General features: G+C 42.4%; 1 protein-coding gene across 5 annotated transcripts in view; it reads right to left on the reverse strand.

Annotated features, from left to right (window-relative positions):
• Positions 1-17,458, reverse strand: part of chd9 (chromodomain helicase DNA binding protein 9) — a 66,193-nt gene that overhangs the window by 2,621 nt on the left and 46,114 nt on the right. For 3 of the 5 annotated variants that reach the window (XM_044030570.1, XM_044030574.1, XM_044030575.1), the window contains 24 exons: positions 15,762-15,938; positions 15,393-15,536; positions 14,163-14,418; positions 13,406-13,616; positions 11,659-11,854; positions 11,327-11,509; positions 10,351-10,536; positions 10,084-10,194; positions 9,708-9,907; positions 9,394-9,593; positions 9,122-9,281; positions 6,300-6,389; positions 5,586-5,689; positions 5,194-5,311; positions 4,948-5,005; positions 4,789-4,837; positions 4,415-4,661; positions 4,111-4,316; positions 2,748-3,620; positions 2,331-2,500; positions 1,911-2,141; positions 869-1,046; positions 393-541; positions 20-274 (listed from right to left, as the gene is read on the reverse strand). In XM_044030570.1, the coding sequence (XP_043886505.1) occupies positions 20-274; positions 393-541; positions 869-1,046; positions 1,911-2,141; positions 2,331-2,500; positions 2,748-3,620; positions 4,111-4,316; positions 4,415-4,661; positions 4,789-4,837; positions 4,948-5,005; positions 5,194-5,311; positions 5,586-5,689; positions 6,300-6,389; positions 9,122-9,281; positions 9,394-9,593; positions 9,708-9,907; positions 10,084-10,194; positions 10,351-10,536; positions 11,327-11,509; positions 11,659-11,854; positions 13,406-13,616; positions 14,163-14,418; positions 15,393-15,536; positions 15,762-15,938 (4,752 nt within the window). The remainder of the gene's footprint in view (positions 1-19; positions 275-392; positions 542-868; positions 1,047-1,910; positions 2,142-2,330; positions 2,501-2,747; positions 3,621-4,110; positions 4,317-4,414; positions 4,662-4,788; positions 4,838-4,947; positions 5,006-5,193; positions 5,312-5,585; positions 5,690-6,299; positions 6,390-9,121; positions 9,282-9,393; positions 9,594-9,707; positions 9,908-10,083; positions 10,195-10,350; positions 10,537-11,326; positions 11,510-11,658; positions 11,855-13,405; positions 13,617-14,162; positions 14,419-15,392; positions 15,537-15,761; positions 15,939-17,458) is intronic. The other 2 variants (XM_044030573.1, XM_044030571.1) reach the window with 2 other exon arrangements.

Consider the following 17,458-nt stretch of genomic DNA (forward strand, 5'->3'; position numbering starts at 1 on the left):
CAGGAAAAAAATGACTTACAGGAATAAAGGCTCCCGTGTCTGCTACAAAGCCGGGATGTTCTTTCAACCATTGCTCTAGATCTTTCCTCCTGGGGGCATCGTCCCCAGCGAGCCGGGTGCCATCTTTGAGGCTGATGACAGGGACCCTGCTGTCTGTGTCTGCAGGGATCTGACTGGAGCTCTGACTGGAGCTCTGGCTGGGACTCTGGCTGTAGACTGGAGCAGAGGCCGCTGCCATGCCCACCTGGCCAATACCACCCCAACCTGGAGGCATCTGGACATACATGGACATAGGAGTGTTATTTTATGTCCGAACTGTAATCAATTCAAGATCAAATAATCTACTGCATATACAGCGGAATATTTGAACTTATTTTTGTATTCTCACTTACCTGATCGGGAACAGCAGGGACTCTGGTCCTGTTCATAAAAAGCAAGTCCATTCCCTCTACGTTTTTCCTCCTTCCCCTCCGCTTCTTCACCATGGGTTGGCCATCCAGCACTCCGTTCAGCCTCATCTGACTAGTATGACCTGGATTCACTGCAGAAGAGCCAGCACCTTTAGGTTAACTACTTTTCACTAAGCATAATTTAAATGAAATATATTTTGGACAAATCTGTATAGAGCCACATTCCCTCTTAGACTTAAGGGAACCTTTAAGTCCTTTCACCTCTAGTTACAGCTGAAAAGGTCAAAATATTAATAATATTAATAGCCTGAATTCATTCCTGCTCTGTAAACAAAGCCAGCCTGACTGCAGGGGATGTTAAGTCACCAAATGTACACATTGCTGCCATCTAGTGGTGATAAAGGGAACTACGTCAAAACAACATACATGCAAATATCTTGATGTAAAAAAAGACAAACCAGTCTGAAAGCTGCACTGGGGCTTGGTGATATCAGCTAATCCCGTGTCAGAAGCACTCTGCAGCTCATGAAGCCGGGCCAGGTACTGCTGCTGGGCCTGGGGTCCTTCCTCAGACTCCAGGGGCCTCTTCAGAGGAAGACCCTGCTTCTGGAAGGTCAACTTCAGACCTCCCTCCTGCTATACACAGAAACAAAAGAGTGTCAGTCAAAACTAGGGGAAAAAAGGTTAAGGTTATGAACTATGAAAACTTTGCACTAATTTGTTCATTCTATCTTAGACTGTAAATTATACATGGAAGCTTGCCTCACTAGTCTGAAACCGATCAAGTAGAATTCAGAACACAAAATATCTGATAACTACATTTGTAAGAAATTAAGAAAGTCTTACTAACAACAACACATATTGCTCAGGTATTTTCTTGTTAGTAGTACTGGGACATATGAACACACGGTGGGTAGTGGCTGGCAGGGCAAAGTCTGCTCATAGATGGGAGAGAACTGGGAAGCCATGCCAAAGAGATAGCTGCTGACAGAATATATAGATGTTAAAGGAAAACAAGCAGCAGGTGTTTGAAGATCTGTGGTTGTAAAAATCATTCAGTTTGGGGAAAAATCCTTATGTAAAAAAAAGGAATAAATTGAAGTGAAGTGAAATCTGCCCATTGAATTGCCATGTTAGAATACACCCACAGCTGAGAACTAAATTTCAGTCAGATTATAAGATCCCTTCAGTTAAGAGAGGCTTCAAAGTGAACCTTATTATTATATTCTTACAACTGAATGATTTGTCCTGATGCAATCATAGCCTTGGAGCCCAATTCATATTGAGTGTATGGGAAAGGAGCTGGAGGCTGCTGTTAAATTAATATCTCTTCCTGCCAGGCAGTCAAAACCACTCATCATACCCAAAGGAAAGACGAAAGAAGACCAGAGAAACATGCTGAACAAGGCAGCTAACACCGGTCACAGGAGCAGAAGTGGAAGGATCCTATGTTTAGGGCGAAGCGGAGGGAGGAGGGGAGGTAGGGAGAATTCAACATACATCGTTGAGTTTTACTGAGAACTCCTTGTTTTCTGCAACATGCTTGGTCACCTTTGACCCCTGTGGCGAGGCAGCGGGGTCCTCGCACAGGCTGTTGGCGTTGTCCAGCAGCTTGGTGGTGTAGAAAGAGGCCACTGCACCTCCGGGCTCATAAACGCGTCGTGTTTCTGGCCACTTGCCCTTAAGCACTGCCTGGCAGATGCTGTCCAGGCGGTTGATAATTACACGATCCTTAAAGAAAAAAACAACACACATGAGCAAACGCTTGTATCAGTCTGATTTCCCCATTTTTCACAATCATGTTGCAGGTCTTCATATACATTACATTTTTAATTCAAATCATAATGTGGGAGTTTTCATTCTCTGTGAGCCATTCATTAAACATCAGTGACTGGACGGCAAACATATATGTAAATTCACCTTTGGCCAGTAGGAAGCAGCAAGCATGTATCCTCCTCCCAGGAAAGGATGCGAGGAGTTATGGGCGATGCCATTCTCCGCCAGATGAGTGTCTTGTGTTTCATCCTGTGTTGTGCTCAGAGATGCCACACTGTCCTCATCAAAGCCCTTCACACTTGCTGCTGCAGGCACTGAACAGGTTAAAAGAGAGACACAAAATGAAAGACTTGTCACACACATAAATAAGTGTGCAATCTTAACAAATACTGCCTTGCAATTTAAAAGTCATAAAGTGGTAGAAAAACAGGATAAAGTAAATGAATTGCTATTTAAATGTAATTTCATAAACCGACGAGGCAATCCAGGCAATGAAATGTTAAGAAAACGTTTGATTTCACTAAGTTTTTTTTTTTTTTTTAATCAAACATAAATACTCACCTTTCTTCTTACCGTCCTCTCCCTCACTATCGCTGTCATCAGAAGAAGATGAGGAAGAGGACGAAGATGATGAAGAGCCAGAGGAGCAAGATGAAGAAGAGGAAGAGGAGCTGGAGCCGGAATGTGACGAGGAAGAAGAGGAGGACGAAGAAGAGGAGGAGCGTGACGAAGAACTTGAGGAGGAGCCATCCGAGTTAGATTCTGAGCCACGCCTGGTCTCGTTGCGGCCCCTCTTGCTGGCCTTCTTGGGTTTCCTCTCCGAGGAGTTGGGTGTGAGTGGTTTGGTTCGTGCTGCTACCATCTGCCTCTCGATGTCCCTCACCTCAGGAATAGGCTTCTCTTCTAGACCTGTGGGAGTGGCTGGTGCTTGAGAAGGGCTCCAACTCTCCCCCGGGTTCTCCCTGCTCTCCTCTACCTCTGAGGCTGGTTCCACTTTGGGCACAACCCCACAGGGCTCAGTGTCTCTGTGAGCCACCAAAGGCAGTGGAGAGCTTGTCAATGCTGAGCTGGTGGCTTGGTGCTGAGGATGGAGGAGCGGGGTGGGTGTGCGTGATTGCTGCTGCGCAGCTTTTGTTTGGCTGTAGTTTTGTTGGGCAGCCATGAAGCTGAGCTCAGGGTCTCTCAGAATGTGGTAATCTGTGCGGCTTACGCCGTGCTTGGCAGCACCAATAAGCAGGTCACGGTCATGAGTACCAGCTTCCCACCAGACGGGCAAGTCAGAGCTCATCTGGCACAGTGGCAGGCGCTCATACAGTAACGTATGTCGAAGGACTTGTTCCCTCACCTGGCGAAGCAGCTCTACTCTGTACAATGTACGAGATGCACGCTCCTCTGTGATGGGCTGGATGTTGAGAGACGGGTCTACAGCAGAGTCTGGGGCAAAGACACAGCAGCACGAGTTAGAGTCGATAGGTGCAAAAAGAAAAAGTAGGCAGCTTCACCGGAGGTTACACATAGTGTTTGTCTTTCGACAAATGATTAACCTTATCTCCCCCTCTACCTCAGCACTGCTGAGCCAGCTTGTTTACTGGGGTGCTACTGACCTCTCTTCAGAATAAAACCCATCTACAAGCAGGAAAAATGTCATATATTTCAGCTGAGGTACAGCCAACTTCTCTAAGTAAAGACTGTTTCGGTGACATCAAACTAAGCACAATTCACAATGTTCTGAGTTTCCAGATCTAACTGCTAAGTAAAACGAGACCATCACATTTTCTTGTGATTATCATAGGCAAAAATGCTGTTCTTATCCTTTGAGTGTTCAAACATTTTCACTTCACTTCATGTATATAAATGAACAGGAGTGCGTTCATGTTAGAATAGGTATAGTTAGAGAGTTAGAATAAGCAAAAGAGCCACTGACCTCCCTCTTTGGGTGGGAGGCGGCACACCCGTCGGCACATGGCGGTGAAAGCACACAGGTATTTCTGCAGGCTCTCGTCAGTCTTCTTGTGCAGACGAGCCATGGCCCTGAACTTGGTCCAGTCAAACCGACCAAGGCTTGGGTCAAAAACAACACCAAAAGTGGAAACCACCCGGTAGAAGTCAGCTTCTTCCCGCCTAGTCCATCTGAGACATGTAAAAAAACAAATTCTCATTGTAATAACCGTTAACATAGATAGTTGTAGATGCCACAAAATGACTAATAAAATCATTTTTAACCCGACCTTTGTTGCCGTTCAATCTTAGCAGCCATTTTGGGGTTGAGGGGGTCGTTGAGTGTGGGGGGCAGCGGGCAAAGCGGTGCGGACAGTACCATGGTTGGCTGGGACTGAGACTGAACCTGGTGTATGTGGAGAATTTGCCGACTCTTAGTGTAGCGCTGGGAGGCGGTGATCAAACGCCTCAGTCTGGCTGTCAACACCGAGGGAGAGGGCCAGTAAGCAGTTCCACCTTCTGTCACTGACACTGTATCTGGACCAAAATAATGTACAACACATATTTAAGTGTCAACATGTTGAATTTTCCTGTTGAAAGCCTGTATTTATAATCATCATCATAATGATAATATGATGTTAAGGACTAGGTGTCTTATACTCACCTCCAGCATTGTCAGTGACTATCAAGTCTCCAGGAGAAGAGGCATCATCCTGCATAAGAAGACAATGTTTGTTTGTGTTCAAGAGACAGCACTGAGAATTCAGGCAATGCAAATGATTCCCTTAACTAGAAGTGTCCCCTTGTTTACGTGTGGCCTTACCTCCATGTCTTCTTTTATCAGAGCTGGAGCAGGCTTGTATTCTGGATCATCTACATCCCTACAAACACACGGGTTAAGTTTTGTATTATTTCTGCACTAGATGAATGCGCTACGGCAATAAATAATAACGATAATAATAATAATAATAATAATAATGGTAAGCAAAGGCAAGCTTATTTAAAGAAAAGCCATATACTGTTATTATGTACAGATTTTCCAGACACAGGACTGTTATTGTGTACGCACCCATCCATGAAATCATTGCCTCTCTGTTCGGCTGCGATAGCCTTCTCATCCGGTCGGCCCGCACGGTCTAGGAAGCACAGGGTTGGGTCTGCACGAATGGTGTTGTACTTTTCATAACCTGGAAGACCACAGAATAATATGTAAACAGTTAAGTTATCAAAGGATAATACATGGAGACTAGACTAGACTAGACCTGTGCAGGAGATATATAAATGGAAGTTAAGTTTCCACAATCTTTTGGTATCAGTGGGAAAAACTAAATCATGTGGCACCAAAAATGTCAGTTATATTATTATTTTTGCACAGCAACCATAAATACTGCGACTGTCACACAAAGGCTTGTTAATGTTAAGTCTGATAAGTTGATTATTCGAACTATTAAAGTTTCTTACCGTGCTTATATATACCCAGCAGTAGACACTTGTCGGCGACGGCATCCCACCACAAGGCTGGCAAATCTGAGTGGTCAGGTGCTGGCACCCAAATCTTTATCTCACTGAGGAGGAGGAGGAGGAGGAGGAGGAGGAGGAGATTTGTTCAGATATTATATGGGAGTGTGTAATATCTAACTTACTCAATTGCAAAATTGTGAAAGACAATGTAGTAACTGTGTGCAAAGAAACTGTGGCAGGAAGCCCAGGGTCCCAGGACCCAGAGCGGGAGTTCATTCTAAAAAATATTTTATACACCTTTTTGACTTGTATTGTCAAATAACACAATGACATGTATAAAACTAGAAGTCTAAAATAAAAACTGATTTTGTCTGTTGATGTCCTTGTTTACAGTAGTTGATACAATGGCAGACAACAAAGTCGTCTTCTTTCTTCCACCAGCAGATGGAGCTCTGCAACATTCTTATTACAGTCAGCTGTTTCTTCCTTCTACAGGTTGATACCATAATACTAATGACTACAACTGCCACTTCACCAAAAATATTATCAGGCAGTTCAGTATGGACACTGTACCAACTGTGTTCTGTTTCATTTATTAAAAGGAATGCTTGCGTTTCCAAAGAGGGAAAGTTGAAGAAAGCAAAAAGGGGAGAGAATATATGTAAAGCCTTTTTTACAAGGTCAAGTTTAAATTTAGGTCAAATTTCAGCTCACCTGGAGTCCACACCGTCTAGTACTTCCTGGGCCTGGCTTCCGATCACCTCTTGTTTCAGGTAGTAGAGCATTCTGACCCTGAGCAGTACCCTGCCAGAGAAAACCCAGTGGTCATGACAAAACGCTGACCGAGCAATACATGCTGAGTGAGCAGGACACACGGACACACACACACACAAACGCTTCAACTGAATAAAATGTGTGACGCTCAGCTGTAATACTAAAACTGTACTGCATGTAGTTTTCCCACTTCAGAGATATAAACTCGAAGTAAAAAGTATAAACTGTAGAATACGGCACACTAATCTATCTGCCATTCAGAGTGAACAGCTATAAATCATTAGTTGTGCAGCTGACAGAAAACACACACACTACCTAACTTGACTCAGTGAACACAATAAGCCTGATAAATTAACTTGATCACTGCCTCCAATTATTTATTGTATCCCTGGAGTCGACGATATTGTATGGACGTCACAGTGAGTCACGGCCAGCTTCACAGCCACAGTCTGAAGGAGGGGCGAGGCTTAGGCTGATGAGGTAGAAAGCGGCTGACTCACAGGGGAGACGTTAGCTCTGTGATGCATCATCACACATCACAGCCAGTAGAGCAAAGACACGTGAAGTGGTGGGAACTCTGCTGCGATGGTGAGCCAGGCTCCAATGTCTGACATGCATTGAGATTTTGCTTAATGTGGAAACCGTGTTGTGTTATCATTCTGTATGAACACAACATGATTTTAAATTCTACTGTGTGATGTCTGCTGCGGGAAAAATGTAGCACACGCAGAGGTTTAATGATGTGGCAAGAAGGCACCATATTCTCCATAGAGTATTGCTATTGTGTGGTAAGTAGCTGTCCTACAATTTCAGAATACTGTTTAATGAAAAGGGGAATTTAAGGTGATAATTACACTGGCACATTATTATAATAAAGCATAAAAAAATTTGATTTACACAAAACACATGCTAATTTGGCACAAAAAGAATATTTGGCTAGTAACAAAATTGCCAAATCATTTTTACTATTAGTATTTGAGAAACAACTGTTACATATTGTAAAGCTAATGAATAATTACCTCTCTAGGTAAACCAACACTGTATGCTTTGTTATTGCAGCCACTTTAAAATAAATTATTATTACCACATTCATTCATTACTTCATGAGTGCCTTGCAGACTCTCAAGGCGTCCTTATAGTGCAGCTCTGTTTTCAAGAGCACTGAAAAAGCAATTGCAGCTTTTAAATACAGAGTAGCAGGCATCCCATCTTCTGGTGTAACTCAGCTGACGATTGTTATAAATGAGTTCCATATTCTTCCCTGATTCACTGACAGGACCAGGAGAAACTGCAAGGCATGTGTTCCGTCTGTCATATTGATGGATGTCTGTGGTGACCAGTCTGGACTCACAGCGCTGGTTAATCAAAGTCTTGAACTTCCCTCTCCCTCCACCACCCTTTATCCTCCTCTGGGCCCAGACCCGCCCAGGAGCAGCTGCTGCTCCTGCTTCTTCTGCTTGTCAACAGAGTGCTTTATCACTCCCTCTCCATCCCTTTGTTAGACATCGTCTGCGTGAGTGTGATGTCATTCACTTAGAGAGCCTGCCGAGGATCCCAGCACACTCACAAACAAACCCTTTCACAAGTAAATATGCCAGGAATGCATGACATGAATGGCATGCAGAAAATCTATCTACGTCTGTTCACAGTAAACAGTCCACCAAAAACCAATGGCACACGGAAGATACTGAGTCACAGGTCCAATTCTGTTCCAAAACACAAACATTTTTATCCTGCTTAAGCAGGTTTAATCATCAGTCTCAAATCTTTATGTGTGGAAGCTGGAAAAGCACAGGTAAAAAGCTTATAAACCAAGGTTGAGGATCAATTTTTCTGACCTTTTGCCTTTGTTCCAGAATTTTGGACACCATTATAATAATTTCCTGCAACTTTCCATAGTTTTCCTCCCTGTGTGGGAGGTCTTTTCTACAGTCAACCAGTTAAAGAACGAGTGAACACACAGGCACCAAAAATGCAGAAGTCAGCAAACCCTATTAAGTGAATGTCCCCAATTGCCTGGTGTGTCACATACAAGACAATCCCTGGATTCAGCATTACTGGACCAGAACACAATAGGTAACAATGGGTAACTTTCAATGAAAGCTGCAGCATGCTGGATCCAAAGCCTCGGGCACCCCCCCCACCACCTCTTTTTGTCGTCCATTTTATTTTATTTCTCAGGGGCCTGTGTTTTGATAGCACCTAACTTTTCCTCTCTGTCTGTCTATAAATAAGAGAGATCTATGACCACTATTAGCAGGAATGAAGTCTCATTACGATTTGTATCAGTCAGCTGGTCGAGATGTGATGCACGTCCGGTAATGATTCGATAAACTGTCAGCTCCAATAGAGGTTTTAGTACCTCCTAATTACTGTGGTTTGGAGGTGCCACAGTTAAAATTTGAACTGTGTGCAAATTGCATTTTCATTCGCTCAGGCTTCATTCTGTTAAAAATAACCATATACAATGGGTGCCACCTGAGAATAATGACCACCTACCATTTGAATTAACATTTTAAGCACAAACAAGAACACACAGTCTCACCCACACCAGATAAATAAACACAGCCACTGTGTGCAACATACCTACTGTCTCTTAAATCAAATAACACTACTTTAGATGGCGGAGAGTTTTTACCTTTTTTTTTTTTTCTTACACAAGTTTTGTTAACAGCTGTTCAAACAGGCTTGAATGTGGTGTAAAATCCCTAAAACGTTGTTGTGTGTGTGTGATAAACAACCTGGCATCAGGAAACACCTACTTGTTGCAGTGGTGTTTGAGGTGTTTCTTGTAGCCGTCATCCTGAAGCATGTGCTCTGGGTTGTGTTTCCTGAGCCACTCAGCTTTGTGGATGTCAAAAGAGCTGGACTGTATTTTCATTTTCTTACCCTTTCTACCGCGAGGGACTGGGGCAGATAAACCTAGAAGAAGAGGTAGGGAGTCAAATGTGTACTATAGGCAATCCCATTTGTTCCAACTAAACCACGTAATATTATCTGTTGAAAAATGGCAGTTCCACATGCCAAGACTCACCTAAGTGATTCTGCAGCTCCTTGGTACGTCCATCCTCAGATGGGGCAATCAGGTCCCACATGAAGCTTTTGATTTTGTCATCTCCACGGTAATGTACCAAGCAGTAGGCCAGCAGAGCCCTGCAGATGGACTCCACATCCCGGTCGGTTAGCTGCTTCTTAAAACGGCCATGGTTGAGAATGTCCTTCCAACGACCCCACCTTAAAAAAACAAATTATTGCGTATATCTGTCCATTTCCTCTTTTTCTGTATCTTGTTACATTTTCTGTACCATTTTGATCAATTCAATCAATATTTTTTTAAAACCATCTTACCCATATACGAGCAGATTCTTCTCAACTCTGAAGCACTCTGTGCGTCCGTAGCTGTTGAGGCGGTCATTGTTTCGCCGAACCTTAGGTTTGGTGTCGTCACTGTCGCTGCCGCCCTCGGAAAGCTCTGCCAGCTCATCCTTGGTGGCGCTAAATGGCCTCGTCTGTTTTCGGACTCGAGGAGTGTCGATCACTAAGCTGTTCTGTAGCGAGGGAACAGAGGGCAAACGAGATTTCAGCTTCAGACACAACACTGGAGTAGAGGACAGAGCATTATGTCTATGAGATGCCAATGCATCTTTTTGAGCAACATCCCAATCATAACATGTATGTAAGTATTTACTCCATAGAGTTAATCATTTGTGGTGACAGTACTTACTCTGCCATTGACCATTTCCATATCAAGGTCAGCCTTCTTGGCCCACTTGTCCCAGAAGTTGGGGTCATCCAGAGAAATGTCTGTGCGGTTTCCAGATGCCACAAAACTCGCCTGAAAGCAGACAACATAATCACATTAAACATAATCAGATGCCTGTGTCACGAACTGCTTTCAATCAAAAACTAAAAACAAAATGACGCTTAATATCTGGAAGTTTTAATATACATTAATTCAATTAGAACAGTAATACTTAATCATTATATTTACCTTAGCAAAGGTAGATCCTCGGCCCTCAGACTCGATAGTAATGGTCTTTGTCCTACGTTGGAGGATCTGGTCGATGTCCTCTTCACAGAATTTGGCCCCTTCGTCCTCCTCATCCATGATGGCCCCATAAGCGCCACGTCGCAGCAGATCCTCAATTTCCTTCTTGGATAGCTGCTGCTGTGCTGCCTGGGAGGTAAATAGAAGAGAGAACAGGCAGTTAAGGTAAAGAACATATATCCAAGTAATAAACATAAATACGGAAGAAGTAGATTACAAAATAGAACAGTAGGGAACATAAACACTGCATAACTCTGCGGTACAAGCAGACCAACTACATACAAAATATTAAGAGTAATCACAAATAGCGTGTTTAGTTTGCATGCACACATTGGGTTATTAAATCCATATCAGCAGCCAAGTATCAAACCTAAGCGGCTATTTAATATGCAAAGATATTCACTCAAACCAGATGTGGAAACCTGCTAATAGCTCATCCTTCTTATAGTTCAGATAATTCTCAGAGGACATCAACCGCAGCAAAGTATCCACCTACACACTTCACACACTGTTGACACACTCCCTCACAAAGAGACAAGACTCTAATAGGATTGGCTGTACTTCAAGTGGAAAATTTGCAGTTGAGCTCCACGCTTTGGGCTTTTACCAGCTCTGTTTCTTTGCTTGGCATCCTGTTTTTATCTGCCATCTGTTATAGTGTCCCTCTGATGCCATACAGTACTCAAGATATCAGAGACTTTTGACTTGTTTTTCTTGAAAAGACAACTGCAAATTGTAAATCACAAATCTTTTATCTTTAATTATTTTACGGACTGTTTTGCAAGTCAAACCCATGTAATAAAATAGGAGAATGTGGAAAAACGGTTACATTTTGTTCATGCACAAGCAAAGTCATAGGATTTTGTGTGAAAAGTGCCCATAAGTCTGTTTATAAGATCTGTATAAATCTCAAACTTACCCCTCCCCCAGTGCTTCCTCCCAGGCTGTTGTCTCTGCCACTCATGCTCTGCAACACTGCTTTGTCCAGGCCCAACTTGAGACTGGCACGATCAAACATTTCCCGCTCGTATGAATTTCTGGTGATCAAACGATACACCTTCACCGCCTTGTTCTGACCAATCCTGTGGCAGCGAGCCTGGGCCTGTGGTGGACAGGAAGGAAAGTGCACTAAACATACACATCAGGACTTCCCTATTATTATCTGCAGTTTGACCCATGTGACACCTGCTCTTTAAGTACTAGTGAAACACTTAAAGAGAGATTGTGTGTGTGTGTGTGTGTGTGTAGTACCTGAAGGTCATTCTGAGGGTTCCAGTCAGAGTCAAAGATGATACAGGTGTCTGCTGCTGTGAGGTTGATTCCCAGGCCTCCAGCTCTTGTACACAGTAGGAAAACAAAGCGGTCCGAGTCGGGCTTGCTGAAGCGGTCGATGGCAGCCTGTCGTAGATTCCCACGGACTCGTCCATCTATTCGCTCATACAAGTACCTTAAGTTGAAAAGAAAACCGAAATATGAATATCACAACATGTGAACCTACTTTCAACAGCCACATCACTCATGTTTGTACATTTCCCAATGCATTTTTTTATTTCCTTCAACACCTAGACATCTTCTTAAAGATTTAATTTTTTATCTTTATGTCCATTCTTTTCTGCGCCTTCAATCTGACGCCTTGGCCTAGAATGTGTAATCCACTTTCTTGTGGGAGGATGCTCATAGAAATGATTGCTTGTCGACTGAGGTGAAGCCCTGAGGGCTTCCGCGACCCGAAGATTTCTGTGAACCCTGTCTGGGTCTGCATTGTGCGCTGTCTCACATGTTAACAATAGTTTAGGGACTGCTCCTGCTGGGAAGCCAGAAGGAAATAGAGCGAGAGAGAGATAGGCGGTAACGGAAGCGTAAGAGCAACAAAAGATCCACAGAGATTTTAAAAAAAGTGAAAAAGGAAAGACAGAGGGCTGACACTTTGGAGACTTGAGGATAAAAAAGAATGGAACTATGAATACTTGGATGACTGCCTGTGGCAGTAAACAACGTGTCTCCTCTCACTTCGCACAGGTTGAGATCTTATGAAAACAAGTCATGTGTGGTGTGTAGGCTACTGCTATAAATATTATGTGGTAGCCTACATACAGCCTCTCAGAAGTGTTTCACTCTCTGAAAAGTTTTGAGTGACTGGCCAAACTAACCGTAATCCATGAATTCACAGACCCATAATTAAGAACATCTAGCATTTTCAAGGAATCAACTAGCACAAGTTGGTGTAGTTGTATCACGACAGGTAGAATGAGATACACCAAACAACACAGACGATGTTAAAGTACCTTGGACCTGCAAACAAATACAGAGCCAAGTTCAGAGTTAGCAACCTGCAAATGTGATTTTGTTACTGACACTGGCAGTCAAGAGGGAATTAAACAGACCCAGAAACACACTTACGTAGTTTTGACAAAGCTTAACATTCTAATCTGATGGAAAACCATTAAAAATGTAAACCCTTCCCATGTGATTGTCTAGCTGTATATCTCTAATCACCCCGTCTCAAGATACACACAAAGCGAGAAGCAAAGTGGGCTCTCATAACCTTATTCCCAAAGCAATACTGCACTTCAGCTGAGCCTTCAAACATATACAATAGCTTTATGGCCAAGATGGAACCATAAATCATTGTCCATCATCCTTATCAACCGCTCCTGTGCTGGGGATAGGGAAACAAAGACTTGCTTTCCCATTCTTCATTTACTCCTGTTGCGCACTGAGAATGAGTCACTCAAATCACAAGATAGAAAAACAGATTTACCGCTTTAACAAAATCTTTTCATTATTAAAACAAATCATTATTACCCCTTATTTTACACTACACTATGATATAAACCACATGCATAACTGAAATTGAGATGTACTGTTTCTCACAAGCTGTAGTCATATTTGGCAACAACTTCAATAAAGAAAAAAAGCATTGAATAATTTTTTTTAGCATTTTCTGCATTTGTGTTGCCTTTCAATAATTTTTTGAGCAAAAAATAAAAAACATTACCTTCTCTGAATGAGGTAGTCTTCCAAGATGTCCAAGCAGCGAACCATTTGGGAAAAGATGAGCACCTTGTGTCCTCCAGCCTTCATTTTAGGCAACAGTTTGTCAATAAGTACAAGCTTCCCGGCAGACTGCACCATGGCCTGCAGGTGAAAGTCGATGGCAGTGGGGCAATAAACTTCCCTGAAGTCTTCGAGGATTTTCTCTTCTGCCCCTGTCATAAAAATACACGGACACGTCAGGAATACTGTGGCTTATGCTTTCATCTCTCTCAGTGTCCATAACATTAAAATCAAGGCTCTACAGTTGCACTTTTCCTGAAAAACAGAAATAGCATCAGCCCCGTTGGTGAATGCAACACAGATGACAAATTACCAGTGTTGGAAACCCTTACAGTCGGCCACAGTTGGATTTCATCAGCCAAAGCAAATGAAATCCAGGTCTTACGGTTCGTAGTATTATCTGTTACTAAGCATAATATGGACCCTGTATTTGGATCGGGTGACACTAAGTTCAAAAAAGACAACAAAAGTATCTATGAAAACATCTAGGAATATTATCAAACGGTTGAAAAACTCTCTAGAAAAATCCAATTACAGCACCTACATCTGATAAACTGAGCTCACATCCCCTAAAGTACATTAAACAGAAAATTGTGTAAATTGCAGATGTCTGAAAGCATCTATGTCTACAACAACTATATATGTCACCTATATTTAAATACATTAACTTGATTTAACATTAAAATGTATCATCATACCTTTGATGAGGTAGGGGTGGTTGCAGCATTTTCTAAGCTCCATCATAGTGTTGACCAGATTGGGCATATTTGCCTGGCCAGCTCCTTTAGCCAGGAAAGAGAAGTTTTTCTCTAGAATGGCACGGTAGTATTTCTTCTGAATATTGGTGAGCTCAACCTCAATGATGGTTTCCTCCTTAGGAGCCAACTTCTTCTCCACATCCTCCTTCAACCGGCGCAGCATCATGGGCTTTAGGATACCCTGAAGCTTCTGCACCTGTGGACCACAAAGATTACAACGTTCAGTAAATGCAGTGGGATTTATGACGCACACATGGGGTCACACACGCTGGTGCTGAAAGAGATTAAAAACAGCAGTCTCATATGTGTTGTCACAATTTTTAATTATCATTCCCAAGTGCAGAAAAATGTATTGTCTTTAATAACTGTATGTTGATTGTATTGCAGCATGAGACCAAGCAGTTCAGGCGGGTTTTATTTCCCAAATTCACATTTCATCACATGTGTAAATAAACACGAATTATGCAGAAATGTGCTAATGATATTTAACTGACTTTAACTTCTTTTAAATATTTTCTATAAATATAGAAAACAGTGCATTCAAATCAACGATAATATTTTCAAATACATAATGTTTATGAAAGGCTGAGTCGATATGGAAACAATGCTGTATAGTAGTACTACTGGACCATCTGCAGGCACGCAGCTATTTCACCGACAGGTCCTTGTCAATCTATGTAAACAGTACCTCATAACAACATCACAAACATTTACTTTTAGAGGGATTCCACACCGGCATTGGCATGAGGAGCTTCTACTTTGAAGATCCAGCATTAAACCATAGCTTTTCATAATATTCTTTTTTAAATCTCACCACAAAAATCTGTAATAATGCAATTATAATTATTTTGTGAGAAATTTCCTTTATACACAGTTCAACAGTTATCCACCATGTAAATGTTGGGCATGTAAATGTGTATTATACAAAATGTCCGAGAGGCCTAATTAGAAAACGTTATGCTCCTAGCAAAGTAAAAAAAAATTGTGTCCCATTAAAAACTGTAAACATTTAGTCACACAAATCACAAACTGTTTTACATAAGCTGACATTAACATGTTACACCTGTCAGTCTGTGCCTGTTGTGTGAGTTCATTGTAATATGCGTTATATGTTATTAACTGACATAATTAAATTGATAGGACATGTTCTCTGTGTAGCTGCATAGTCACCTGCTCCTCAGTCTTGAGGTCTCCAAATTCCTGCATGAAGGTATATTCTGAAGGGAAGCGCGCAGGCTCCAGGAAGTGGAGCAGGCTGAAGAGCTCCTCCACTGTGTTCTGGAGAGGTGTGCCTGTCAACAGGACCTTGTGCTCCTAAAAGATGGACAAGGCGCATGAGAGAAGAATGTTACATGATTGATGAATCATTGCTTTATTGATGACGCAGTGCCAGGACTGGACACAATGTTTTGAGAATCAATTTCAAGTCAAACAGGTGTAATTCAACTACTCTAAGTGGAACTTCAGCTCCCCACAGGACAGTTTGTTTGTAATGTGTTAGAATTCTTGTTCGTCTGTCTAAGCTGATGGCTTACGTACCAGGCTCATGATCTTGAAGCCCTCTAGCAACTTGCAGTTCTTGTTCTTGAGGCGGTGGGCCTCGTCGATGATAACACAGCGCCAGTCTATGGCGTTGAGTTCAGGGCAGCCTGTCAGGATCATCTCAAATGTGGTGATGACAGCATGGAACTTGTAGGCACCTCTCATCACACGGCCCTGTAAAAAGAAGAGAGATCAGGAACGAGCATTAAAAAATTGGCTTAATATTAGTGAGAGAATATATTGAATATGTAATTGTTACATAAGGAACTGTAGAGACAATATTGTGAACAACACCCTGAATCTCCATTCACACTAATGTGTTTTATTTCTTTTTTAAAACGCATCAATTTTTCTACAATTAGTCTTACATACATATTACTCATCTTGAGTAAACCAGTGTTTTTGGAGATGTTGCAGGCAACTACAGGCAGGAAGTTTATGAAACATTGATGCAGACATTTAGATTTGCTTCCTTCCACAAGTCATGACTTCCAGTGATGAATGACGCATGCAATGCAACTGTCAGTATTTTGTAACCTGTTTTTAAGATGGGTATAATGGATGGAGATTACCTTTGATACAGGGCTAATGATTGTCTGAATGCAGTTAAAATGGTTTGAAATGAAGGTTTTAGTGTGGACAGAGGAAAAAAAAAAAAACAACAACTCTGCCACACAACCAGTACATGAGTGTGAACTTGCTGATGGGTCTGTATTATGATTTTCTGTTTGTTTTTTTTTTTGTCTATGGAGGATTTTCTTCACCACGCCTCTCCATTTGTATCCATTGCCTTGACAACAGTCCTCATGGGATGCTCAGTTATCCAGTAACACCCTCCCACTACCAGCAGACTGCTGAAGAGGAGCCCAACTCTCTGATATGCCTGAGCAGCATTGACAGAAAGCTTCCCTTGGGGGCTGCCTGGGAGACAGCTTGGTGGCAGGTCAGCTCTGTTCTGCTCTCGCTCGTCTTCACTCCTCCTACGGCTCGTTTGAATGCTAAGAGCTTCTAAGTGCCTGTTGTGACACGTGGTCTGTCTATTGCAGAAAATCTCAAGGCTCACTAACTACCTACTAGTCTACTTGTTGTTAGGCATTCATCTTTCCTAGAATCTTGTTATATGCTACAGTAAATCAGTACTTTGATCCACATTGAAAGTCTGGCAATTTCCCTACAGTGTTTCGTGACAATCCAGTTATGTGGCATAATTTAAAATAGAAAAAAGTGAATGAATACATCCAGGTACTGGGTCATCACTTTCTACAGGTGAACTTTGCATCTGTTTGTTGCACAGAGGAAGGAATAATCTGTGCTTCTCAATCCCACCAACACATGCTCTGGAGAGAAAGCAGAGTCAGGGGTTGAAGTGGTGGACTCTCTTATCTCTGGGGTTGAAGTTGCTGAGGTAGTTTAACAACCCAGCAGCAAAGGGCCCCAGGAGAAGGGTATGAGATTCATCCTGAATTCCCACTCAGCCAGTTCACATGTGCTTTTCAGAACTGGAAAAGGGAGTACTCTGGGAGTATGGGGTGGAAAGCTCATCGCTATGGGCAGTCGAGTCTCTGTAGTCTCAGAGTGAGAGCTTGGTTCACATCGCTGGCAGTAAGTCAGCCTGCTTTTTTTGATGATGTGCTCCTACTGGCTTCATCGAACAGAGAGCTGCAAGTCATTCTGGGACAGTTTGCAGCTTACTG

The sequence above is a fragment of the Solea senegalensis genome, linkage group LG7 (assembly GCF_019176455.1).
Source record: "Solea senegalensis isolate Sse05_10M linkage group LG7, IFAPA_SoseM_1, whole genome shotgun sequence".
NCBI classification, from domain to species: Eukaryota; Metazoa; Chordata; class Actinopteri; order Pleuronectiformes; family Soleidae; genus Solea; species Solea senegalensis.